The sequence below is a fragment of the Vigna umbellata genome, chromosome 2 (assembly GCF_029865625.1).
Source record: "Vigna umbellata cultivar VRB3 chromosome 2, Vumbellata_1.0, whole genome shotgun sequence".
NCBI lineage: Eukaryota > Viridiplantae > Streptophyta > Magnoliopsida > Fabales > Fabaceae > Vigna > Vigna umbellata.
The window spans coordinates 11,400,036-11,427,724 of record NC_142166.1 but is presented as its reverse complement, the minus strand read 5'-3'; the positions used below and the strand labels follow the sequence as shown (position 1 = coordinate 11,427,724).

Below are 27,689 nucleotides of genomic sequence, written 5' to 3'. Positions count from 1 at the left end.
GTGTTAATCCATTATCAAAACTAAATAATCAATTATTTTGTTCTCGTTGATATGGAAACACACTAATTAATCAATTGAATAAAAGCTTAATTGCTTAAACTTGATTAAAATGTTTTTGGAACATTTTAGCCTTTCAAAACAATTTTTATCATTAAGAGTGTGTATTAATTGAAATTGGCTATGGAATTAAAATTGTAGCAATCAAAGGGGAATCGATATTGTTATGGAACATTACGTAGATTGTCTTTTCACATGTCAATTGGTTCTTATATGCCATTTCCATGTCCTACACAAGAAAAGTATGTTGCTTATGTTGGTTGGCTAATAGGTTTTCAAGAGAAAGTTGGATTCTCAAGCTTTCAAGACATTGACTCTGTTCCTTTGATGACGAAGACATCGAAAATGATAAATTAGGTCTTTGATTTTTTTTTTTAGTGTATGGCATATTTTTCTAAATTATAATGTTTTTAAATGAAATTTCAAAGTTAACTAATGTGCATGTCTTTCTATATTTCTTTTGAAATCAATAATAAGCCAACATCACTTTCTAAAATGGACTATTACACAAATTTCAAAATTATCCACGTATATAGATCTAATATACATAATACTTGAATTATATACCTTGAGTGCTTACACAAGTTCACTTAAGTGATTACTTAACAATGTGAACGTTATCAACTTGCACAAATTTTCCTAAGTATGAACACTCAAAGAAAAACACTTAAAAAATTGTTTAAGTGCCTACTAAGGATCATTCTCATTTATATCATTTTACAATGTGAAGTTAATCAACTTGCATACATTTGTTTGAGAGCTTATTAGCATTTGTTTAAGTGTGGACACTCAAAGTGAAACACTACAAAAAAAATTAAGTTTGAAAGGTGTCATCCCTTAAACGTCTACTAAATACTTGTAAATTCATTAGCTTACGTACTTTCTCTTAAGGATACATAATTTATGGCTTAAGTGTGGAGGCTCAAAGTAAATCACTTAGAGAATTTTGTGTTTAGTCTACTTTTACTTAAAGCAACCTTTTGTTACTTAAGTGAGAGCACTTAAAGCAATATATGTGACACTTAAGCTTCAACACACTCTAATCTATTCTACTTTAAAAGATGCATCACAACATTTCACACTAGTTTAAGTCGCTTGAAACCAAACTTAATGCATTTAAATGTCTTGTTTTTGTGATAACTTTTATGACATTTTTGTTGTGACACTTGTAGTATTGTTACAAAAGTCATTACTCATCCTATTTAATATATTTTTTTGTCATAATTTTGTGACAAGTTATTGTACATTACAAATATTCCTTAATAATTCACTTTTATAATGACTTTTACGTTAAAAAATTTAAGAAAAACATTTTTTTTTCACAAAATCTATATAAATATTTCCTTATTAACAATTGCATTCACTTTAACTTTTTTTTTTATCATAAAATTTATCTCTATTTATGACAAATTATTTATTGGTTGAGGTATAAGTTCGATCTGTGTACTAAATCGGCTGCCAAATATAACTTTTGTTGTGAATTAAGATACACTCTTACTGTGGTATGTACCCTTTTTTTTCTTTATTGATGAATACTCGTTTTCACGTGGTCAAATACTCCTCTTTATTATTTTTACTTCTTTTATTTTCCTTTTCTCGGACAATGCTTTTTGTTTCCTTTTTTCTTTCTTTCTTCCTCTAGCTATCCGCCATTGTTATTCCTTCACAACTCTTCTTTCATTATATTCTTAAGCATAACCATTGACTTAAGAGAGAAAACGTTCATAAAGTGTCAAATAATCGATGGAAGCAAGAAGAGAAACGAGGGATATTTGACAAAAAAGAACAATAAATAATCAAGGTGACATGTGTTCAACAATATGCTTATTCTGCTTACATATGCTTCATTAGAGTTCTTTCTTAACTTTTTTATATGATATTTATTTCTTGCGCTCACAAACTAAAAAACTACCCCATACGTGATCATTTTGCTTGGGATTAATTTTGAATAAATAATCTCATATTCCTTTAAAACTCAATAAATTGTTAAGATTATGCATAAAACCAGACAGTACATACTTAAATAATTTGTTTTTCATTTCTTTCATTTCTAATGCATCCATTCAAACTACTACTGGCAGGAAGAAAACAATTTTAAGAGGGACTACAAGATAATACTCTTCAAAAAAACTATCATTATGCAGAGGGTATCTGGGGTGTTTGTGCATCAAACGTCTCAATTCATGACAAAATTTCAGCCTCCTTAATAAGGGTTTGAGGAATTAATAATGCACGAGCTTTAACCAACACTCATCATTATAAGACGATGAGAACTAGTTTTCTGCTTTCTAATATCCAAAAGTTTCTAATCTTAATCCACATTTTACATATAAGCCAGTAAATTGTAAAGCATCAGTAATTTGTTGTGATGAGTGTGTGTTTTTGTGATAAAACATGAGAAATGTAATGACAGTATCTCAAACACAGTTACGGCTATCAAAATAGAGTGATTCCTGAAAAGGCTGGAAGATCATCATGTCCTTGTTTAAGCAATCAAAAACATCGATGGAGAGAGTTTAGATTGACTAGTCAACTCAAGTTCTGGGTGATCACGTTACCCTAATTTGCTGTTCCCCCATTTTGTCTACCCATTATTTTATTGTCCCTTATAAATAATATTTATAAAGATCTTGGATGAAACTTTACACTGCTGCTAATGCTGGTTAATCATTTGCTTATTTTAATAAGTGACCTCACTCGCAGCTCACACAACTATGTGGGCATTATAGGAAAAAGACCCTTTAAGATTTTGCTAAACAGGTTGCAAGCTATTGTATGAAACCTGCTGCACACCCAACAATATAATATCATTTTTTTGCACTATGGCATTGTTGGAAATCTTTAGATAACATGGTATTGCGTGTAGAGGCTGACACACCGAGAAGGTTGAAAACAAAAGAACAAAGCTTTCTTTCTCTCTCTCTCTCTCTCTCCATTGTTCATTTTCTCTCACTTGAAACATGCACAGGCAACTCTGAAACTTCTAACTCCAATTTAGGAACACTCTTGGATGATGATATTATAGCATATCTCTAGAAACTTGATTCTTCTCTCTCTCTCCAAAACCCTATTTAAAGATAACCATAGACCTCTTCTTTCTCCCATGCATTACTTGTCTTGATTTCATTCTCGATCCCCAACATCACAGGCTATTCTACACACTCTACAACCCCACCTTCCTCCATTCTTTTTTTACTACTTAATTTACTTCTCCCATCTCTATAACCATTTTCAAATTCTCAACCGCCACTAGCTTTGTTTCATAACTGATTGTTTTACCAACTCATTAAAAACATATTGGTGGCTATAGGATTCTCAAATTAGACCTAAAAGTTCTTGTTTTATTTATATATTATATAAGATGTCTAGCAGAAGGTCACGGTCAAGGCAAACAGGTACTTCAAGGAATATCACCGATGATCAGATCAACGATCTTGTCTCCAAGTTGCAACAGCTTCTTCCAGAGATACGTGAGAGGCGCTCTGACAAGGTTCATTATATACATTTGTCTTTTTTCTGTGTTCTATAAGATTCTTCCTCTTTCTATGTTTAACTCCACATTCACATTTACTTTTTCTCTAATTAAGTTCTACGAGTTAATTAGTTAACCATGATGTTGGTTTATATTGCTGTAGCTTTCAGGAATCATACTCCAATTGAGTGAACCATGATTTTCATTATGAGCTGATTTTGTTATTTTGATAAACATAATATTTTACCTAGATATTCTTAATTAGGATAAACAACATGGCGAGATAATTATCAAGTTGAATATGTTTTCATGAAACTTTTGAAATAGTTCTTTCTTCAAATTAAATCTACATTTTGATAATTTTGAATCGCATCTGGTTTTCATGCAGCATTTGAAAGTTCCTTATCTGTCTTAAATGGATGAAAAATTATTCGAAGTAGGACGTTAATTAGTAATAATACCGTTTTAGAGTATATAAATGACCGTAAATTTCATTTTAATATTGAAAGGTCTTATGTCTTAAATGGATGAAAAATAAAAGGAAAAACAAATCTGACATAAAATGTTATAGAAAATATATGTTATGAAATTTGATAAAAATATATATATATATAATAGAAGTGTTTTGATAAAGAGGAAATTTTGAATGCATTCAGGTTTCAGCTTCGAAGGTGTTGCAAGAGACATGCAACTATATTAAAAGCTTACACAGGGAAGTGGACGACCTAAGCGAGCGTTTGTCTGAACTCTTGGCTACAACTGACACTGCACAAGCTGCAATAATTAGAAATTTACTTATGCAATAGATCAGTACGCAGTAGTTTATCCCATAATTCATAGTTAGCACTTCACTGCTTCTCAGCGGATCCAGTAGTCGTGTATTTCTTATTCTCTTTTCTGTTTATCTCTTTTTTTCCATGGTTTTTTTCACTAAAATGCATGATTACTTCTTCTGCAAAGCTCCTTCTCTTTAGATATTAAATAAAAGTTTCAGAGTTAGTGCTTTGCTAAATATAAATTGTCTCTTTCTATGCACACCCAGATATTAGATCCATAATGTATTTTTAATTGGTTTGAAGTTTGAACCTGTCCTTTTTAATTACCACTATTTACCATAGACAAATGCTTCCAATAATTTGTACAGTAATAATAGTCTCGGGGTGTGGAAATGGATAACTATATAAGTAAACATAGCAATGCTAATCAACACTTAGAGCTATAATGTTCATTCACCCTAAAATCATATCAGAACTTCTCTATGTAATAAACCTTGGCTCCATTTATTCAGATTCTAACTCGAACCTTAACTAGAATATTCAAAAGTAGTTATCTATTTAATGAAGTTCTTTTTCCTTTTGTAGGATAGGAAAAGATTGTAATTTCGAAAACTTGTAGTTTCTTGTTTTTCTTGAATTGAAGTTTTTCATAAGCCCTAAATGTTTCTTTGACGCAACAATAAGATTTCTCTGTCTCCATGTCCATTATTTCTTATGCTTGCTTACTCGTGATTGTCATTTATTTGTTATTGTGTTGTGGTTCATGGTAAAAATGATCTATCTCAGCATAATAGCCTGGTCATAACTGTTCGTGTGATACTTAAATAAAAAATATGTTTAAATTGCTACTTTTTCACAAAATACACATCTGTTAGGGATTCCTTGCACAACATTGCACGTATTATACGATCATACTAAAGTTCATTCATCATAACAATTGTAAGTCAAAAGAAAATTACAAACCGAATCAATAACAATTTACAACTTGTAAGTTAAATTATTCCACGTAATTAAAAAAAATTATGAATTATAGACTCAAAGCAAATATAAATCAAGGAAACAATCTAGACTGAAAACAGTTATCTACACTCACATTACACAACAAACACAAAATAGATAAAGAAAGGTATACTGTAGAAACAACATGTTGGTTTTATCATAAAAGATGTAGGATCTTCCTTTTTCAAATTTGCATATGTATACTAATATGGGTGTGCTGATGGTAGGTTTTCTTGATATATAACAAAATACCTTATATTTGTTATTTGGGTAATTGATATGCAAGAATTTGTATTGTTAGAGTTAAACTTCTAACAATTTTTATTTTATCGAGTTTGTAAAAGGGTTGGAACATTTTAAGTACATATGTCAATTTGATCTATCTCATAGAGTTTTGTCCATAGCTATGTGGGCTGGGATAAAAAAGTTCACAAGGTCAAAACAATCTCCATTAAAGACCCATAAAATCAAAACATTCATAAAAAGTTTAATAGGTTAGCACTAATCTATGAACTTTTTTTTAAACATGAAAAAAATATTAACTTTTGTAAATATTTTATTGAAACTTGACTTGGACGGTTAGTCTTTACCTTCAACTCCAACTCAAACATACATGACTACTTTGTCACAACCTTAAGGTCGAACTGATCAATCTCCACTTTTGACATAACCTAGTTCACCTTGACCTTTGGCTCAAATTAGTTAATCTCGATTTTCGGCTTGGCTCAGCCTATTTAGGCTTTTGACCCTAGGAGGATTGTCTCGAAACAAACTATCTCAACCTTTAGTTCAAGACAAATCATCTCGACCTTCAGCTTAGGGTAGACCATCTTGACCTTTGGCTTGTGTCGGTCATTTGGACCTTCAAGCTTCAGAAAAAGACATCTAGACCTACAGCATGGATAGAGCATCTTGAATTTTGGCCTAAGATGGTTAGTCTCGACTTTCAATCTGAGCTAGCCTATCTCAATCTTCATCCCAACTTGACCTGTTATGATGTTTAGTCTAAACTGGCTCGTCTCAACCCTTAATTAGATAGGTTTGTCTCAACTTTCGGTCATGGCTAGTCCATCTCAACCTTCGATCACGGTTTGACCCATTTCGACTTTCGATCCAAAAAGGACTGACTCGAACTTTCCATGTCATTATTGGGAATCCAAGTGTGAGTTCAAGTCTCACCTTGGATAAAAATGAGAAAGTATAGCACTATATAAATGTGAAAAATTCATTATCTCATTGCCTTAAGATTTTGGGTAGAGAGTGGTATCAATCCCTTATATAGGTTGGACTTAGACCTCAGTGGTGTTTGTATGGTCCCTATATCGAAAGTCTTAAAGATTCCAAGTAAGTGAGTCTTATTAAGATGAACAGCGGTAAGAAGAACTACTCATGGTTGTGGTTCCCATTATTCCATTACCTTAAAGTTTTGGATAAAAGGTCTCTTGACCTTTTATCCTAATACGCTCATCTCGATAAATAGAAATAATAACTTTTCTCAACTAATTCTATCAAAATTAATGACAAATTTGAAAGGAAATAATAACAAATCTTCAAAGCAAATAATCACTTACTTCCTTCAAAAACTAATAAATTAGAAATTATCTTTAGCTATTGAAATGTTTGATCAAATTGTAAAAGAGATGAGATTTAAGGACTCAAATATCATAAAAAGAACCTATAAAGAGAAATTAATAAAGTTGAAACGGAAAAAATGGGTTTAAAAAACGGAAAATGGTGAGAAGATTAGTTTTTTAGATATTAAAAAATATGAAAAAAGGAAAAAAAAATATAATTGTTTTTATTGATGTAATTTTTTTAATATTAATTTATTTTGAAAATAATTTTTCTATAAAAAAATTTGATATAAAAAGGTATAAATTATAGTTAAGTAAGTTTTTAATTGAAAAATTTATTATAAAATGCTAAAAAAAGAAAATTGTATTTCAAAATAATATATTAAAATAAATCAATTTATAAATATCAAATTTAAATTATTTTATTTGTTATTTGAATATTTTTTCTTTAATTGTTTGTTTTATTATAATATAAAGCGTAACTATTAATAAAATATTAATCAATTAATTTCATTTCTTATTTTAATATTTTATTTTATTACAATAAAAAATATTAATAAAATACTGATATTGAAATTATTAAAAAATTATTAATATTAGTGATAAAACACTATAATTAATTATAGCTTTTACATGATCAATTATTATGAATACTTTATTATTATTTATGTAGATAATCGATTGTGCTGTCATCAATTATATGCAACTTTGTTTTACAAATGTGTTATTTAATTGTAGGAAGTTTTTGGCCTAAGATTATTGTATTTATTTTATTTGATTCCATTTTTCGCGCTTCTGTAGAAGTGCCAAAGTTGAGTATTATTTATGTTAGATAATGAGTTCTAGAATTACTACTAATCTAAAATTCTTTCCTCTCATAATTTTTTTAACAGAGCATTTGTACAATAATAATGTAAGTCTGTTAAATAAGCTTATTCTCTTAATAAGTATATTATGCAAATATTGTATGAAAAATTTTAAATAAATGTTGTCAAAATAGATTCGAATACGTGAGTTTAATCTGGTCTATGAGTTTAAAAATATATAAGACTGTATTATGATTATTTTCGATAATTTTAAGAATATTAAAAAATAATTATGTTGTTGCAAAAATTAAAAGTTTATGAAATAAAAATTAAGTTAGTTTCTTAACACTTAATTAATTAATTTTTAATTTATAATCAATTTCATTAAAAAGTTTCACTATAAATAGAAAATTAGTAAAAATAAAATAAAACCATAGAGTTGAATCATCTAATTTAAACTGAACCTTTATAGAAAGGAAAACAAATATTGTTTATAGTATAAAGAGGAAAAATGAAAAAACATAAGAAAAGCTAAAAAGAAAAGAATGATAAAATCAGCAGCAAGCAGTGAATCTGTAGAGCATGTAGTGGTTGTATGTCTGACCAGGACGAACAATCTGTGATGGAAAATCAGGATGATTGAGAGAATCAGGTAAGCCCTGTGTTTCCAAGGCAATGCCAGCATGCTTATCATAAACAGCTCCATCTTTACCCTTTGTAGCATTCAACATGCCACCCGTATAGAACTGCAGACCAACCTGGTTCGACCATAACTCCAGTTTCCTCCCAGACACATTTTCTCTCACTGTCACCACTTTCTGCAAGTGCCTGGACTTATCTCCATCAATCACATAGTTAACGTCATACAACCCAGGAAGCTCGTTTACTCTGCTTCCAACTGTCCTTGGTTTAAGGAAATCATAAGGGGTGCCCTTAACAGATTCTAATATTCCAGTGGGGATCAGATTCTCGTCCACTGCTGTGATCTTTGACCCTAAAATTTGAACTTTGTGTGATAGAATGTCACCACTCTTTTGTCCTCCCAAATTCCAGTATGTGTGCTGTGCCAGGTTCACTGGTGTGGCTTTGTCTACTGGCTTAGCAATCATTTTCACAGCATATTTGTTTCTGCCAATGAGCACGTATGTCACTGCTACTTCAACTCTTCCGGGGAACCCTATAAATTTTTTATTTCAAGAGCAACGTAAAAAAAAGTTATCATGGAATTTGTGAGACTGAGTTTGCAAAGACTGTACCTTGTTCGTTGTCATGACTGTCGTAGGTAAATGTTATGTAACTGTCTTCCTTGTGACCTTTTACTGTCCAGATAACATCACTGAACCCTGTGAAACCACCTGGTATTTCATTTCAACAGATATTGTTCTGTCATGTTTCATTCTATCGATGGTGTAAACAGAAAATAAAACTATGCATAATAAGCATAACTCCTTGAATTCAATACCATGGAGTGTGTTTCCGTGATCATTAGCAGGCAATTTATAGGTATGTCTGTCCAATGTAAACCGTGCATGTCCAATTCTATTTGCCACACGTCCAATAAGTGCTCCAAAGTACCATGAATCGTTCTGCAAAAAGTTTCAACTTTATATAAATCTCCATAGATAATATAGAATAAACTAAACAAAAGAATTGAACTTTGATCATACCTTGTATTGCTCAATGTCATCGTAGCCAAGAGTGATGTCATCTAAATTCCCTGTGGAGAGAAACAAGAGAAGAAGGTCCGTGATATCTGTTTAAAGAGCACACACTACAAGCAACTTATACACAGTGTAAAACATACCATGTTTATCAGGAACTATGACAGAAACAACTGTTGCACCATAATTGGTCAAATTCAGCTTCAAATCTCCTCTCTTGAGCTGATAGAAGCCGATCTCCTTTTCTTTTCCATGTGCTTGAGCAACAAGCAGAATCCCCAAAAGAAAAGAGAGAGTGAGATAAACCTTCAACATCATGTTCGTCGAAAAAGTAATTTGTGCTAAACTTGGTTTGGTTTGGTTGTTCGTACGTAGTCCCACATTGGATGATATACATAGAGAAAACACAATGAAATAAAAACAGAAGTGCTAGTTTGATTTTAAAGCTTTTAGAATATTTTATATTATTCTGTTTAGCTGTTATTATGATATTAACTCGTACTTTAAAATAGTAAACACTTTCCCACCAATTTTAGTAATACCTTAACAATATTCTAAAAAAATACACCAAATTAACAACTCTTTTGATATAATAATATCTTTTGATAATATGATAATATATATATTAGAATTGTAAGTTAAAAAAATAAAGTAAATTCAGTTAAGATATCATTACTCTGTAATTTAGGTGTTTTTTTTAATGTTCTCAACATATTACTATTTTTTTTTTGTTGTAGAAAATTTACATTTTTATGTTTCAATAAGTTACACGAAATAACATGTAATTCTTATTGTGTTTACTTTTTAAAAAAAATATTGTATTTTTAAATTGTTTTTATTTTTATTTAACCGTGGTTTTCAAAATTAAAACAACTTTGATTACCTTTTTATTATTCATATCCTTATTTTTTTATCTAATTTCTTTATTAGCCTCCTTATATGTATATATTATATAATTATTATAATGTATAAATAAAAATGATGAAACAGAAAATCTTATAAATATTTTATTAGAGTGAAAAGAATATATTACATTTATTTATTTCTTTAAAAAAAATCTTAACCGAAACTTAATCTGGAATGAAGGGACTGTCTCCTTTTCCAATATAATATAATCTCACATACAAGATTTTTCAAATATTTCTTTTAAGGTTATCAATATACTAAATTAATCTTCATTACTAATAATTTTTAAAATTTTCTTATCTCTAAAAAAGCAAAAAAAATCTAAAATTATGAAAACTTTAGTAACAAAAGGATAAGTTGATTGAGTTAACACATGAGCTATGACGGAAACAATTTTAAAAGTGAAAAAATAATAATTACATAAATTTAATTTAATTTTGATGTTACATCAAATACTTTTTGTTATTAGGGTTAAATATGTTTTTAGTCCCTAAACTATTGGCCATTTCTAGTTTTCGTCCCTCTTTCAAAGTAAGGTACAATTTGGTCCTCATTCTTTTCAAAACGTTCGTTTTAATTCTCGGAATTTTGGTTTTATTATCCATATACTTGAATAATTTTTTGCTTTTATTTATAATAGTGATGATGATAACACAAAATAACTTAATTTATCAGGAATAAGAAGTGGTTAATTTATGTTCTAAAATTTTAAATTGATTCCTATCATCATTAGTATCCTTCTCCCGAACTTATAAAAACCGATTTCCTTCTAATTTTCATGTGAACAACAAGCAGAGTCGATAAGAGATTTGAGATAATTAGTTTAGTACTTTTTATAAAATAAATTTCATAATTGTATTATAAATATAATTATATAATTTAGATAAATATTTTATATTGTAGTTTTAATACCGTATATAGTTTTTTCTTTTAGAAAAAAAAATTGAGTATCATAAAATTAAAAACAATTTACTAAATTTTTTACAATACAATGAATATTATAACAGTTTAAACCATAAAAAATAAATGTATACTGTAACATCCCAAAAATACAGTATAAAATCATATACGAGAATAATCACATTAATAATACTACAGATCAGTTCTACACATAACGAGATACTATTATGGTCGAACGGCCTTACATAATAGTAGGGAATTAAAACCACACACTGGCTACAACTAGACCGAACAGTTTACAAAATAAACTGACTGAACGTTCCTAAGGTTCAGTCTTCAATTCCGCCTCTTCCAATGCTTCTTCCAGCAACTCCTCTCCTTCTACTCACATCCACACTGATGATCATTGTAACAGAACAACAACCGAACGCACAACACAGACAAAATAATAAATAGGGTAAGCTTATGTAATTTAATTGATTCAATAAAAACATACATTGTTCGTGATTAAATCAAACAACAACCAAATTATAATTCATACGTCATGGCATACAACGACCGACCACTTGACTCTGCCAGTCTGGACTGTATGAATCCTGTATAGCTACGACGTTTGTGCACCCGGGTGATGTAGTAACTAGGATACCCTCAACAACTGCCACCCGAGGTTAATCCGTTCCGTCCAAGTTAACCTTATGGACTAGGACCTCCTGCCATTCCCACACATGACTTACTCCTCTCTACACGAGAATGAGTAATCATGAAATATCAGGATAAACGCCCGCTAAGCTTTGCCCACATTCATAATTTACCAATCAATAACCACTTTCTGAGATATTCCTCCCTGGAATACTCTTTCATAACCAAACTATTTCATTCGCATCACATTTCAAATTCTCTTATACTTCATCATCAATACATTCCACTGAAATAAGATCACACTTTCTCATCCTAGCACAAGTTCGAATGGAATAACACTTCTTAGAAACTAACGTGACCGAGCGCTATTTATGAATTTATCTACTTCAATAAACAGACCCTTAAGAGTTCAAACCGAACGCCACGAAGCCTAGGCCGAGTACTAAGACTCTAGGCCGAACACCTTTTAAAGACCAAAACTGTTTGACACCAACTACTAATAACTGATGAGATACTATGAAGAAACGAACGCTATTGAGTTTGGCTGACAATTCTTATTTTAAAAACGGTAATAATAGATTACTGAAATGAGACCGAACGCTTGGTTTAAGACCGAGCCCTGTAGAAACCGTACACTATTGAACGAGCGTTGGTCCAAGACCAAGTACTTATCAGGAACGAGCGCTACTGAGACCGAACGCTTGGTCCAAGGCCGAGCACTACTTAAACTTATAAAATGAATGAATATATATATATATATATATATATATACACACACACACACACACTTGCCCACACTTATTTTTAATGAAAAATAACGATAACATCTACGACTTTAAGTAGTATAGTATACATTAACTAAACTGTTTAGGAAACCTAAAGGAGAACTACACTTAGGCCGAACGCTCATTGACGTATATCTAATATTATAAAACGATCTTCATGAACGAAATTCTCTCCAGAAGAAGAACTTAGTATAGACGGACGCTCAAAGGAAAACTGAACGACTAATACTGACTCTCGGTCACAGTTTACCTATTTCTACAGAGTATTACAAAATGACTCTTAGACAATATCCCTAAAGCATGAGAAATCAGTTAAGACTATGCACTTGCATGAAGAATCGAACGATCACGAATGACGCTCGACCATACTACAACATTTACTCAGAATACTACAGTTTGAAGATCACACCATTTAACAATCGTTCATCCACACATCCAAACATGCAGTAACACGCATATTTCATACTCATCAAATACTCAAACAAAGTATCATACAAACATACAAACGTTCAAAACAAAATCTTAATCAAATTATATAAGCTTTCCTTACCTCTAGACATAATCGAACGCTCACAGATGCATAATAGAGCTCACCACTACCAAAGACTTTAACGTTCGACAATCACGTTTTAGGAATACTGAACCAAACAAAAGACCAGAAATACTCAGAATAATACGATTCGCTCAAGCGACCAGAAATATGGGTTTGCATGCGAAAAGAACGAACGTGCTAAGGAGAAAGTAACTCACCGGCTTAGAACCACAACCCGATCGGTTTAAACAAAAGCTCTTGACGCCAGGAGAGTTCAAATGGTGCCTGAGAGGTGATCGGAAGAGGAAAAATGAGATTTTCTTAGAGAGAAGATGAAGGAGATTTAGAGAGAAGGAGGAGGAAATGGTTTCAGCAGTTTGGAGAAGAAAGAAAGCATGCAGAGAAGTGGCACGACATTTGAAATTTGGCATTAAATACTGCCGTCACCCAAAACCAAACGGCTACTCTCCTACAGCCACTTGTTTTCCACTAACTGAAACTCTGACTCTCTCTCTCCTTGACACTTGGCTCCCACTACTTGGAGTTTTTAGTGGGTTTTAATGGATTCTGACATATAAATTATATTTTTATTTTAAAATTTATTATTTTTATTTTTATTATTATTTATTGTTGTTTTGTTTATTGTTATTATTATTATTATTATTATTATTATTATTATTATTATTGTTATTATTATTTTGTTTTCTATACATTAATTATTGAAATTTAATTTACAAACAAATATTAAAATTAGACAAAATTTTTTTATTAATATTAATTGATTAAATTATTAACTTTTTAACTTATTAATATCTTATGTTTGAGAAAAAAAAATTATTATACAATATTTAATTTTGATATTACTATCTGGTTTACCTTCAAAAGTTTAATATTTATAATATATATATATATATATATATATATATATATATATATATATTCTTATTAGTAATAAATTGATTTGGAAGTATAGTAAACAGATAAAGGACTTCAAAAATATAAGTTGTGTATTATAGGTTTTATTGAGTTATTTGTGATAAACTTGTATTCTGTGACTAATACTAATGAAAGTAGAAGCAGTTATCCACATTATTATGAGATAATAGAAAACCTATTATAATAAAACAAGGTTTATTGTAACAAAATTGTATAAACAAAAATGGAATATCCAAATCGATACCTTTCATCTATAAGTATACATAGATTATCTGACTATTAATAACCGTGATTCATTGACTTTCATTTTATAAAATTTTGGTTAGGTTGTTAAAAAAATACTTATGTGAATTAATATTTAATGATCATATGATGGCAAATGGGAACATAGTAAGATAGAAATTAAAAAAATTGTTGATTAAATAGTGTTATTTTAATTTATAATATTTTGTATTATTATATTGTCCATAAAGATGGTAATCGAGAGAATGATGAGGAAGTAATAAAGGATGGTCAGTTTTATATTTTCCACTAATTGAATGAGTTAAGTATTTGCTTTTAAATTTAAATGATAAAAAAAAATTAGATGACAAAGAATGTGATGCACTATTTCTCATCTAGTTAATTCTTTAAATGAAAATCGTTGATAATGTATTCTTAATTTGAAAATTAATAATAAAATAAAAGTGTAATGTTTATACTAGCTACTAATGAAATAAATTTGTTTAGCTTAAGTACTAACATTAGATTATGGTCCATTTTATTATAATCTATATTTTACTTTCGGATTTGTAAATGAAATCAAGTGAATTTGAAAATGATAGAAAGGTTGATCTCAATTTGATGATTGATGATTTAAAATTGTTATGGCATGAGAGAACTGACGTGTTTTTCTACAAGAATTTTCATATGTATCTCTTGCTATTTCATACAACTATTTTTTTTTTTTTAAATGTGTAACTTGTTGGATTATAGTGTAAAAGATAGTAGAGTATGTCCTCTATGAGTAAAATATATCATATGAGCATTTGAGACATAATAGCAACACAAAATACGTTTGAGATTGAAGATTTTTAAATATATATATTAAATATTTTAATTTACGAAAGACTACCTGTCAACACTCAATTTTGTCCGGGTTGTAAAAAAAATTCTATTTTTATTGGTTATTTATTATTTTCCTTTTTATTATTTTACCTTTTTGTTTTATTCTATTTTTATGTATTTAGATTTTTTTTGTTTTTTATTCAATTTTATTTCTTATTTTCAATTTGTTTTAATAAAGTTAATTAATCAAAATAGTTAAAAAAATTGAAAAGTAAAATTAAAATTAAAAATAATGAAAATAAATAAAATAAAATTGGAAAAAAGTAAAAAATAGAAAAAAGGGAGAAAACGTGGGAAATGGTATGGAATACGTGTCTCAGCAGGGGAGACCAGGTGGTTACAAGAGAATATTTTCAAGATTTTGAGGGGGATTTTGGTTGGGATCAGAGAGAGAGAATAGAGAGGAGGAGGGCACACGAGAAAACCATCATTTGGGATCATCATCCAGGGTCATCATCGGCACTGGCACTGGCAAGAGGAGGTCACCGGAATACGCAGCTAGCAGTAGCAGCAGCCATAACAGCAGGTAGGTCTTTGTTCACTTGTACATTCAGATTCATCATATATGCTTACGGCATAAGCTCCATTCACCCTATCTCGCCAGCCCATACACCATTATCACTGAATCATCTGTCCCACTCATTCTCATATGCACACTACACACTCATCGTTTCCAAAACCAAATGGACAAGGTTCAACCAACATTAAACCAATCAGTAAACATTAAAAAATTAGGGGAGGTAGAGAAGGAAAATTGGCGTTGCAGGGGAGCATTCAGCATTCGAGAAAATCCTTGAATGGGGAGGAAGAGAGTGGCTGATTTGTTTCGTGGTGAGCGGTTTGGAAGTAGTAGTCTGCTGTGTGGTGGTGGCAGTGGCATCGCTAAGGTTGTCCTGGTAGGTGGTGATGACCGTGTAGGTGGCCGAGGAGGTGGACGAGTATAGGCACGGGGAGGGACCTTATCGTGACAGTGATCGTGTTTCGTCGTGGAGGTTTTAGCAATAGTGAAGTTGATGTTGATGGAGGATGATAGCACGAGCGGATCGGAGATGAAGACGGAGGAAAACCATCCCTGAGAATCTCTGGTTTTCGAAGAGAGAGAAGTGGTGACGGTGGTGTCATGGCTGATGGTGGTTCTGGTGGTGCAAGTTGTCGCCGGCGAGCCTAAGGTTTATTCTGGTTGAGGTGACGGTGGCCGGATATGGCAGAGGTGGTGGTGAGTTCGTGGTGCAGAGCTTGGGACCTTGGGTCAGAGAAGACGTGAGCTGGGGAGTGGGAATGAGGATGAACCTCCTGAACCCCTAGAAAATTCTAGGTTAGAAAGCATTGGACTGGGCCAAGCCCAGAAATGGGCGTACGTCTGGTGCATTGGGCTTTTTTTGGAGCGCTCGTTAGTTGGCGTCCGTTCACCATTACCCCGCAACGAACGCTCGTTGTCCAAACAAACGAGCGTTCGTTAAAACTTAAGTTTTTTGACCGTTCGCTCAGCTTCTATCTAACGAGCGTTCGTTATACAAACGAACGACCGTTCGTCTTTAAGCCTCCACATTTGAACGTCCGTTCGTCATGACAATAACGAACGTTCGTCCTTAAGCATCCATTTTTGAACGTCCGTTCGTTTTGTCTCTTAACGAACGCTCGTTATCTTTAAGCTTTTTCTCACCGTTCGTTCAACATTCTCAACGAGCGCTCGTTATCCAAACGAGTGAACGCTCGTTAACCGTAAGCCTTCTTGAGCGTCCGTTTACCATCTTCACCAATGAGCGCTCGTCATTTAGCTTTCGTTCCAAACATCTGTTCGCCAATGAGCGCTCGTTCTCAAGCTTTCGTTCCAAGCGTCCGTTCACCATCTTTCCACAACGAACGCTCGTCATTCAGCATTCGTTCCCAATGTCCGTTTGTAATTTCAACAACGTCCGTTCGTTATGTCTCTCTACGAACGCTCGTCATTCTGTGCCCTTTACAACGTCCGTTATATTCCCCAATGAACGTTCGTTTCTTTCGACGAACGCTTGTCGTTCGGTACACATTTTTCAACGTCCGTCCGTTGCCTTCCCCAACGAACGCTCGTCCATAACGAGTGTGCGCCATCCAACATCATTTTCCTAACGAACGCTCGTCCCAAACGAGCGCTCGTCATTTGGCCTCCACTCACCTCATTTACCCAACGAACGTTCGTCCTCTCCCCAACAAACGCTCGTCATTCTGAATACTGTCCCCAACGTTCGTCCAGCCTTTCCCATTTCTTTTTTTTGTTTATTTATTTTTCTTTATTGTCTTATTTTATTTTGTTCTATTTATTTATTTTAGACATTCACTTATCCTAAAATATATATTGAATAATACAATATTGATAGTTTAAATAAAAATTAATTACAAGAAAAGTTTTAAAGGTTTAAGCACACGTGTGACCGCTCGCGTCGTCCTTGTGCTAAAAACCTTCTCTTCTCCTTAAATAAATTTCAAAAAATACGTTTTAAAGGTTTAAGCACACGTGTGACCGCTCGCGTCGTCCTTGTGCTAAAAAACCTTTTCTTCTTTTCTTAAGTAAAATTTCAAAAATATGTTTTAAAGGTTTAAGCACACGTGTGACCGCTCGCGTTGTCCTTGTGCTAAAAACCTCTTCTTCTTCCTTAAATAAATATACAAAAAGTATACGTTTTAAAGGTTTAAGCACACGTGTGACCGCTCGCGTCGTCCTTGTGCTAAAAACCTTTTCTTCTTCTTAAATAAAATTTACAAAAATATGTTTTAAAGGTTGAACACTCGTGTGATCGCTCGCATCGTCCTAGTGTTCGATACCTTTCTCTCTTATTTATGTAATATTAAACGAGGGTATGTGTGCTCGTGCGATCGTCCGCATCAGCCTAGCACTCAATACCCTTAAGTTTTCCTAAATAAATAGATAACGGTATGAGTGCTCGTGTGATCGTTCGCATCGGCCTAGTGCTTAATATCGTTATCTCTCTTTTCAAAAATAATTAATTAAAAGTATTTAAATATCATTTTAAAGGAATGAGTACTCGTGCGACCGTTCGCGTCGGCCTAGTACTCATTACCTTCTTTTTCTCGAAAATATTAAAAACATAAAAATCTCCAAAAATTAAAAACATCTGCTTTTTCAAACAAACAAACAGTCTTTCAGCTAGAACTACGTAACCCTGATTTCTCATTTTGAATGAGAATACGTAGGAGCAAGGTCAATCCTTGTCGGGCCCAAAAAACTAAAAAATATGTTTTGTTTATTTAGAATTTTATTTTAGGGGATAATTAAACATTTTGAAAACCGCATCATATTCGTGCATTTAGTTAAAGGTACTGCCTTAGGGCAGGCGTTGTGGGGTGCTAACACCTTCCCCACGCGTAACCGACTCCCGAACCCAATCTTTGGTTTTCGTGGACCGTGCTTTATCATTTTATGGTTTTTCCATAGTTTTCCATAATAAACTATGGTGGCGACTCCAAATCTCTTTTCAAAACACGTTTCTTATTTGGATCGTCGTCCCGTCGCGATTCCGGTTGCGACAGATGGCGACTCCGCTGGGGACGCTTAGAGAGTCGAGCCATTTAATTAAATGCGCGAATTTGGTGTGGTTTTGCTTTGTGTTTTTCTTTCCCTTTTCTCTATCTATGTGTGATATTCGGAATAACTGCAATAACTGTGGAATATTGAACCCTAGGGTAGACAATATGTTTATATCTGCCTGGGAATTTTTCTGGTTGTTTTGCAGGTGAGGGTTTGGGTGTGCATAATTTCCTCCCTTCACACACACACTTTTGGCATATCATGAGTGGGGCCCTATACCCGGGTCTGAGCGTAGCTTAGAATTAGAGGAGTTGTGTAGCGGTGTCACTCTGGGATGTACTTCCTGTTTGGCTATCGTGAGAACTCCAGCTAGAGTCTGTTCTCTTCATATGTGTTTTCACACCTAGTTGATTACTCGACTGTTGTGGAAATGCTATGAAGGGGGCCATAGCTCTAGTGACCTTTGACCTTTAGGTTCAGGGAATCATCCTTGTGAGATTGCATATACTTGACCTTGAACTCAAAGCAGTGAACCTTTGGTAGGGCACGATGGGAGGAATATATGCTTCTGTAACCCTCACGCTGTTCGTTTTTTTTATGATATTACATTTCATACCATGCATGTGTTTTGTTTTGTCATGTTATTTTATTATCATGCATCATATTCATACATCATTTAGTAACATGTTAATTTTAAGGGAAATCACAGGTACCTACTTGACTGCATACGAGATGGATGTTAACACAAGATCCGATGCTACACGGCATACCGACTCTTCCGATTTAAGAAAGAAGTATAGTCTAAGGACTCATGTTGGAAACTTGACCGGGCTGATAAACTTGGGCAAAAGGCTTAAGACTATAAAGAGAGAAACCTTTCAGAGAAGATATGGAAATTTGTTGAATTTAATGGAGGTTGAAGTACAAATACCCGCTATCACAGCCTTGGCACAATATTATGATTCTCCGCTTCGATGTTTCACATTTCAAGACTTTCAGTTGGCGCCAACCATAGAGGAGTTCGAGCATATCTTGGGTTTGCCATTGGAGGGCACCACTCCCTATCAACATTTAGAGCATCATGCCTCTATACCCACTATTGCTACCATCATGAAATTACATCCCAAGGAGCTTGAAGACAGGATGATGATGAGGAATCAAGTGCATGGGTTATCACAGGGATATCTAGAGCAGTATTTACATCATCTGGCTGATAAAGAAGATTGGGAAACTTTCATGGATGTATTAGCCCTCACCATATATGGCATTGTCTTGTTTCCCAAAATAGAAGAATTTGTGGATTACACCGCGATAGACGTCTTCGTGGCGAGTAAAACCAGATCAGAGAATCCTGTAACAGCAGTTCTTGCGGATGTTTATGGGACTTTGAGTTTTTGCCATGAGAGAAAGGGAAAGAAGATTCTTTGTTGCTTACCGGCGTTGTATACATGGATGACAACTCGCGTGTTTAAGGAGATGGTCGATGTCAAGAGTCTATCGGAGAATTTGTCACACCAAGGGCTTAAAGGTAAAGGAGGAAACGATTGGGCCCAATTCCTTGCCGGCTTGAGCGAAAGAAGTATAAAATGGCGCCTTCCTTGGCTCGGAAATAAACTGGCTATACAACATTGTGGTAGTTTTCCTAATGTGCCTCTCATAGGTGCCCGGTACTGTATCAATTACAACCCCCTTTTGGTGCAAAGACAATTTGGGCATCCCATGAAAGGGGCACCTTCATCAGATTACCTTGCTACCCTATTCATTTATTACGAAGACGGGCATTTCATCGAACTGTTAAGAAAGGTTAAAAGCGCCTGGGAAAATGTTGTTCGAGCAGAGAAGGACTTGAGGGATGGAGTAGTGGATAGCAGTATTAGTTATCACACCTGGATTCTGGAGAGAGTGAAAGTGGTCAAGTTGCCTTTCAAGCCAATCAAGGATCAATCAACTAGTGAAGGACCATCTCAAGCCCCAGAAAGTGAAGAGGTGCAACAATTGAAAGCTGAGATGGAGAAATTGAAAATTAGGAATGCTAGGTTGGAGAATGAATTACAAAGAGCGCGTAATGATCTTGTGGATATGAGAAATGATAATGAAGAAAAGTCGCGTGCTTATGAAAACCTTGTCAAAAGCCAGAAGGCTGAGAGGGATTACACATTTCGAGTGAAACAGGATCTAGCTGTCACGAGTAAGGAATTATCCATGAGGATAAATGAGAAGAAGGTGGCTTTAGAAGAGGGGAAGGAGTGGAAGAACCTCTACGAAGAAGCCAAAAGAGATAAACGAGAAGCCCTGAAGAGATTAAGAGAAGCGCAGATTCAGATAGAAAAAGCGGGGCATGAGATGAAAGAGATGACCATGTCGTTTGAGGCGGATATGAATAGGGAGCGTTGGAAGCTAACAGAAGCAGAGGAAGAGCATCGAACTCTGATAAAACAAATGGAGGAATATATCGAGGAACAGGAGGAGCGATGGAGGTCGATAGATTTTGAAGAAAGGCATCAGGCCTTGATAAAGCGAATGGAAGAGCACATCGCCGAGCAAGAAATGGCTGTAAAGCACTGGAAGGAAAGATTCTCTCAGTTGGCTGCTTTGGCAAACGGGGCAATTGAAGACATCCCCAGGATGGTGTCGAATGCTGAAGCAAGCACTCATTTTTGTAACTCACCAGCGGAAATAGAATTGTTTATTAATCATTGTAAATGGTTGGTGGGAGAGATGAAATCTTTCATTGCCCGGGCGCGGGATTGATGTACATCGGAATTATATGTCTTGTTACTTAGACGATGTAATGGATCAAATTTTCTTTAAATGAAAGATAAGGGATGTTTGTTTGGTATCGGCTTGTGTTAATTTTCCATCAGTATTGTCATCGTTATCCTGTGATTTCCACTTATCACTAGCATGCATCATGTTTTCTTTTGTTTTGCATTTTTCATCCTTATTTAATTTAATTTAATAAAAAATAAACAGCAGTACAAGTGAGAAAACAACGGCAAATTTTCCACGACATCCGTACAGGACCAGAGCTAACTCAAAGGTCATGGAGAATTGGGAGCAGTCACACGAATCTATTAAGGCCGATGTCAACCAGTTGAAGGATCAGATGGCCCAGATTTTGGCGGCTCTCGAAGCCCTAAAGACTACGGGAGGGGCGACGCCTGCGCAAGTCGAGGGAAGTGCTCAATATTACCCTCCGGTGTTCAGTTCTGGGAGCCAATCTGTTCCGTTCCCAATGTATGGATTACCTTCAGGTTACACCCCACCTGTGGGAGAATACACAGAAGGGGAGCAGGCTTCATTCTCTTTCCCTACCACTGTCAACGTACCGCCAATCAGTATTCAGGGACCTGTTGTAATGTCCGCACCCATGATAAATGAAGGAATGCATGCAAGCATGTCTGATGGAATACGAGTAACTCCGGTGCCGCCTGTGATTACCGGAGAGGGCTTTTCTACAGGGGCTGCACCACGTACCTCGTTTCAGGGGGTAAATGGTAATGTTGACGGGGCAAAGGATAAACTCGAGAGCCTAGAGGCAAGATTGAGGGCTGTTGAGGGGTATGAAAGTTATGGATTTGGGGATGTTTCTAGATTGAGCTTGGTTCCTGGCGTCAAAATTCCACATAAGTTCAAGGCGCCAGATTTTGAGAAGTATAAGGGAAATACATGCCCAAAGAACCATCTAACCATGTTTTGCAGAAAGATGGCTGCATATGCTTATGATGAGCAGCTGCTCATTCATGTTTTTCAAGATAGTTTGGCTGGAGTGGCATTAAATTGGTATACCCATTTGGAGCCGGCTCGAATTCGTTGTTGGGCGGACTTGGCTGATGCTTTTGTGAAGCAGTATATATACAATACACATGTTGCGCCAGATCGTTTACAGCTGCAAAATATGTCAAAGAAGGACAACGAAACTTTCAAGGAATATGCCCAACGGTGGAGAGAGTTGGCTGCACAAGTCGAACCACCTTTGTATGATAGAGAAATGGTGGCAATGTTTGTGAACACTCTCCAGCCGCCATTTTACGAGCACATGGTCGGGAACGTGTCTGCCAATTTCGCTGATATCATTATAATAGGCGAAAGGATAGAAATTGGGGTTAAAAGTGGGAAAATTGCATACAGTTCGCCCGCAACTGCAAATTACAAAAAAACCAATTTTAATGCGGGAAAGAAGAAGGAAGGGGATGTGCATGCGGCATCGACAATGCCTGTATGGAGAGGTCAAGCTCCCGCTCATAGCTTCCGACCATACTTGGGGCAACCCCCTCTTACAGCTAATACGGCATTTGCTCATCAGGCCAGGCCTCAACAACAACAAGGGTATTATCAACCGCCATTGCTCCCAACTGATACTTGGAGGGCTGGGGCAATTGCAGGTCCAAATCAGAATGCGGGCCAAAATACTTACCCAAGAAGGAACCAATTTGTTAATTTCACCCCTATCCCTACAACTTACACAGAATTGTTACCCCAACTCGTCCAAAGGGGTTTGGTTGCTATTTGTCCAATGAAGCCCATGCAACCTCCGTATCCCAGGGGTTATGATGCAGAGGCCAAATGTAGTTATCATGGGGGAGGTGTTGGTCATTCAACTGAGAGATGTCTGGCTTTTAAACACAAAGTACAGACTCTAATCGACTCTGGGTGGTTAAAGTTTCAAGAAGATAAACCCAGCATTGAAACTAACCCACTTTCTGGGCATGAGAGTGCCTCGACGAATGCCATCGAGGATGAAAAATATGAGTTGATAAGGGACGCGGGTGGAATCCGAAGTTCCAGAAAGTTTATCTTCAAGGCGCTAATAAAGGTGGGCCTTTTAAAAGGTGATTATGACGAGGATGTAACATGCGCGCTTCATCCGGATGATGGGCACTCTATTGAGGAATGTGGTGAATTTGAGTATGTTTTGCAAGACCTGCTGGATCGGGGTTTGATGCAAGTATGCTGCAAGGATAAGGAGGGGAAAGTGTTTACACAGATTGGTGGAGAATCCGACGTAACTCTGCCTGAGCCGTTGGTGATCCATTTCACTAGAACCACCCCTGTGCCAGAGGCTGAAGAAAAGTTGTCTGTCATCATCCGGGCGCCGTCTCCCTTTCCTTACAAAACGAGAAGGCTGATGGAAGAAAGGAGAGAGCGCGGTCTAGCTCGTGTAGAAAGGCGTGAGCCCAGGGTGGAAAAGATTCGTATTCGTGACATCAGGAAGAAATTTCGTAGTGCTGGTTGGATCAACACGGGCTATATAACAGCCATGGAGGATGAAGATAGCTTTGAATGCTCAAGTTTCGTGCGGGCCGGCTCCCCAGATGCACCACTCAACAATTGGAATTCCGAGTTTACCCGTGATGCTTAATTTGAGTAGAATGTAATAGTTTTAAGTAATCCTATAGCTTCACCCGGGGCTTTAGGATTCATGACTTACGGGTTGACGTTTAGTTTTTGTGCTCAGCGTGATAATCTAGTTTGTTGTACTCTGTGTTATTTCATTCAATAAATACTGCATGGTTTCATTCATAATTTTTGTTGCACGCTTCTTGAAATATTGCATGTCGCGCTGAGCTTTTAGGTAAATAAAGGAAAATAAAGGTAATGATAATCAAGCACACATGAGTAAAAGCATCACGGGTATATTCGGTTGGCACCAGCTCGTTCCTGAGGGATGTCGTGAAAGATTAAAAAAGGAGAGAATAAAAATGCACATGTTGAATTCATTGTCAATTAGGTTGTCTAGGGCATAGTACGTTCAAAAAAAAAAAAAAAAAAAAAAAAAAAAAAAAAAAAAAAAAAACACAATAACTGGAAATGGCAAAGATGCAGAGTCTTCTCCTAATTCAGAGTTTCGGGGGTAACCTGTGTTCATTTCTCGTTAAAGCATCCGCTTTCTTATGGCGTGAACCCCTAACCTTTTCATTTCCCTTCAAAACAAAAGATTGTCGTGGATATAACACTGGGGCAGTTGTCATCATTGTGCCCATGCTCAATGATCCGTGATCGGGGAGCAAAAAGAAAAAAAACAAACCGAAAAAAAAAATGAAATGAAGTCGATGTGTCAACCGCTACAGAATTTCGTCTCATGGTTAAGGTTGTGGAAAGCAAGTCAAGCAAGCTTCAGGACGACGTGTGGCCGTTTTTCTTTATCCAAATGATAAAAGAGGTTTAATCAATTGCACCCACTTTGAGCCGTAAGTCGTAATCATTTTTCATTACCCTAGACAAGAATCATTAGCATATCGACGTCAACTCAAAAACATACATCATAAGCATCCAAAGTTGAGGAGGAAATCTCTAAAAAAAAAAAACAAAACAAAAATGAAAAGGAAAGTATCATAAAGGACCACAGCAGGGGCAACAAAAAGATTGATCCAAAAGGAAAGAAAGAAAAAAACAACAATAAAGGATGCCTGAAGTTCAAATCTCTAAAGACAGTTGACTAGGCATCTTGCAAATGATTCTTGTTTAAAAACTTTAACCGTCAAACACTTATTTGGGCCTTCATTATCCATTTCTTGCATAACCCGTTTGCCTTTTAGCCACGTTACAAGCCGATTAAAGTCCACACCGACTGAAGATTGTTCGTCCTGGTCTTTCTTACGAACTTAACTCTGGGAAGGAATGATGTAGTGACTGATAACATCGCTAGAAGAAAAGAAAGGACATTGAAAATGAAAAGTGAAAATACAATGTAAAGTCTCCCCGTCAATCGTCATGTCAAGAAGGAATCCTCAACTGGGGCAATCCTTCCTACCCAAACCTTTTCACCTCCCCAAATCGTACTTTTTGTGCACAACAAAATTGGGGCAGTCTTGTGGGCCCTACATGTTTCTATGTTAACCATATCTCCCCAGATGAGGAGAACACAAATGTTAGCTCCACATACAATCATTCAGCTATCTACTTCTCGTCCCTATTTTTCCCTCACCTTCTCGGGTTCAGGCCAAATTGGATTGCAGGAAGCGATAAAGAGAACTTGAACTCATGGTTACACCCTTCTCTTTCTCATTAGAGGGCTCACTGTCTCCTGACATTTTATGATTACGTTTTGAACGTACATTAGGTTTGATGACAATGTTGACAATGAGTTTCAAACATGGGCAGTCTAATTAAAAAAAAAAAAAAAAAAAAAAAAAAAAAAAAAAAGCAAAGGTTTCATGTGTTTATTCATTCATGCACCCTCATGACATTACATCATACATTTCATAATAAGCAAGGTATTTTGTTTGAAAAAATCCTTTAGGCACAAGAGAAGTTGTGAAAAAGTTAATACAACATTTGCTTTTAAGTTTATTCAATGTTTTGCTAAGTGTTTACCAACGTTTCAGAAAGTTTCAAATCCAAGTTTTCTTCTGCGATACCGACCCTATGCGTGGCAATGGTCGAATTCAAGTTTTTCTCCTACGATATTGGCCCTCTGCAAGGCATTGGTCGAATCCAGTTTTCGCTTTATGGCCCTCTGCTAAGCAATGGTCTAATCCCATCTCGTTGTTGTATTACTGGCCATCTGCTCGGCAATGGTCAATTTCAGCTCGTTGCTCTGTATTGTTGACCCTCTGCGTGGCAATGGTCGAATTCAAGTTTTTTCTCCTACGATATTGACCCTCTGCGTAGCAATGGTCGAATTCAAGTTTTTCTCCTCTGTTATCGGCCCTCTGCACGGCAATGGTCGGATTTAAATTTTTGTTCTGTGAGTTTGGCCCTCTGCGAGGCAATGGTCAAATCCAGGTTTTAATTTTCTGTTATCGACCCTCTGCATGGCAATGGTCGGATTTAAATTTCTGTTCTGTGAGTTTGGCCCTCTGCGAGGCAATGGTCAAATCCAGGTTTTAATTTTCTGTTATCGGCCCTCTGCGTAGCAATGGTCGAATTCAAGTTTTTCTCCTCTGTTATCGGCCCTCTGCACGGCAATGGTCGGATTTAAATTTTTGTTCTGTGAGTTTGGCCCTCTGCGAGGCAATGGTCAAATCCAGGTTTTAATTTTCTGTTATCGGCCCTCTGCATGGCAATGGTCGGATTTAAATTTTTGTTCTGTGAGTTTGGCCCTCTGCGAGGCAATGGTCAAATCCAGGTTTTAATTTTCTGTTATCGACCCTCTGCATGGCAATGGTCGGATTTAAATTTCTGTTCTGTGAGTTTGGCCCTCTGCGAGGCAATGGTCAAATACAGGTTTTAATTTTCTGTTATCGACCCTCTGCATGGCAAAGGTCGGATTTAAATTTATGTTCTACGAGTTTGGCCCTCTGCGAGGCAATGGTCAAATCCAAGTTTTAGTTTTTGTTACTGATACTTTACCTGACATTGGTCGTTTGGTATCGTGATTTGAATTATTTTGTTCGTTTTCTGTCATGATTGAAACCCGGACAAAATTTGTGTTTTTATCTTTACTTAGCTTTACTTAAATAATACGAAAAGATTAAATTTTCATATTATTTAGTAATATCTAAGTAAAGAGGGGCAGCTGTCAACACTCAATTTTGTCCGGGTTGTAAAAAAAATTCTATTTTTATTGGTTATTTATTATTTTCCTTTTTATTATTTTACCTTTTTGTTTTATTCTATTTTTATGTATTTAGATTTTTTTTGTTTTTTATTCAATTTTATTTCTTATTTTCAATTTGTTTTAATAAAGTTAATTAATCAAAATAGTTAAAAAAATTGAAAAGTAAAATTAAAATTAAAAATAATGAAAATAAATAAAATAAAATTGGAAAAAAGTAAAAAATAGAAAAAAGGGAGAAAACGTGGGAAATGGTATGGAATACGTGTCTCAGCAGGGGAGACCAGGTGGTTACAAGAGAATATTTTCAAGATTTTGAGGGGGATTTTGGTTGGGATCAGAGAGAGAGAATAGAGAGGAGGAGGGCACACGAGAAAACCATCATTTGGGATCATCATCCAGGGTCATCATCGGCACTGGCACTGGCAAGAGGAGGTCACCGGAATACGCAGCTAGCAGTAGCAGCAGCCATAACAGCAGGTAGGTCTTTGTTCACTTGTACATTCAGATTCA

At 35.1% G+C, this 27,689-nt stretch overlaps 2 protein-coding genes across 2 annotated transcripts; one reads left to right on the top strand and one right to left on the bottom strand.

The window, feature by feature from the left end:
* The first annotated feature begins 2,953 nt into the window (after window positions 1-2,953).
* On the top strand, window positions 2,954-4,572 carry LOC124842570 (transcription factor PRE3-like). Its single transcript, XM_047319078.2, has 2 exons — window positions 2,954-3,547; window positions 4,186-4,572. Exons 1-2 carry the CDS (start codon window positions 3,419-3,421, stop codon window positions 4,333-4,335), a joined length of 279 nt encoding a protein of 92 aa, XP_047175034.1. The 5' UTR covers window positions 2,954-3,418; the 3' UTR covers window positions 4,336-4,572.
* Window positions 4,573-8,238: 3,666 nt separating this feature from the next.
* On the bottom strand, window positions 8,239-9,663 carry LOC124842575 (uncharacterized). The gene is made up of 5 exons (XM_047319090.2): window positions 9,489-9,663; window positions 9,352-9,401; window positions 9,147-9,270; window positions 8,941-9,039; window positions 8,239-8,861 (listed from the first exon to the last, which is right to left on the bottom strand). Exons 1-5 carry the CDS (start codon window positions 9,661-9,663, stop codon window positions 8,239-8,241), a joined length of 1,071 nt encoding a protein of 356 aa, XP_047175046.1.
* Between the last annotated feature and the right edge of the window lie 18,026 nt (window positions 9,664-27,689).

Coding starts and splice junctions, on each gene's coding strand:
- LOC124842570 (XM_047319078.2), top strand. CDS start 3,419: ATGTCTAGCAGAAGGTCACGGTCAAGGCAAACAGGTACTTCAAGGAAT. Junction 3,548..4,185: donor GTGAGAGGCGCTCTGACAAG/GTTCATTATATA, acceptor GAATGCATTCAG/GTTTCAGCTTCGAAGGTGTT.
- LOC124842575 (XM_047319090.2), bottom strand. CDS start 9,663: ATGATGTTGAAGGTTTATCTCACTCTCTCTTTTCTTTTGGGGATTCTG. Junction 9,402..9,488: donor CATAGTTCCTGATAAACATG/GTATGTTTTACA, acceptor TTCTCTCCACAG/GGAATTTAGATGACATCACT. Junction 9,271..9,351: donor ATGACATTGAGCAATACAAG/GTATGATCAAAG, acceptor AACTTTTTGCAG/AACGATTCATGGTACTTTGG.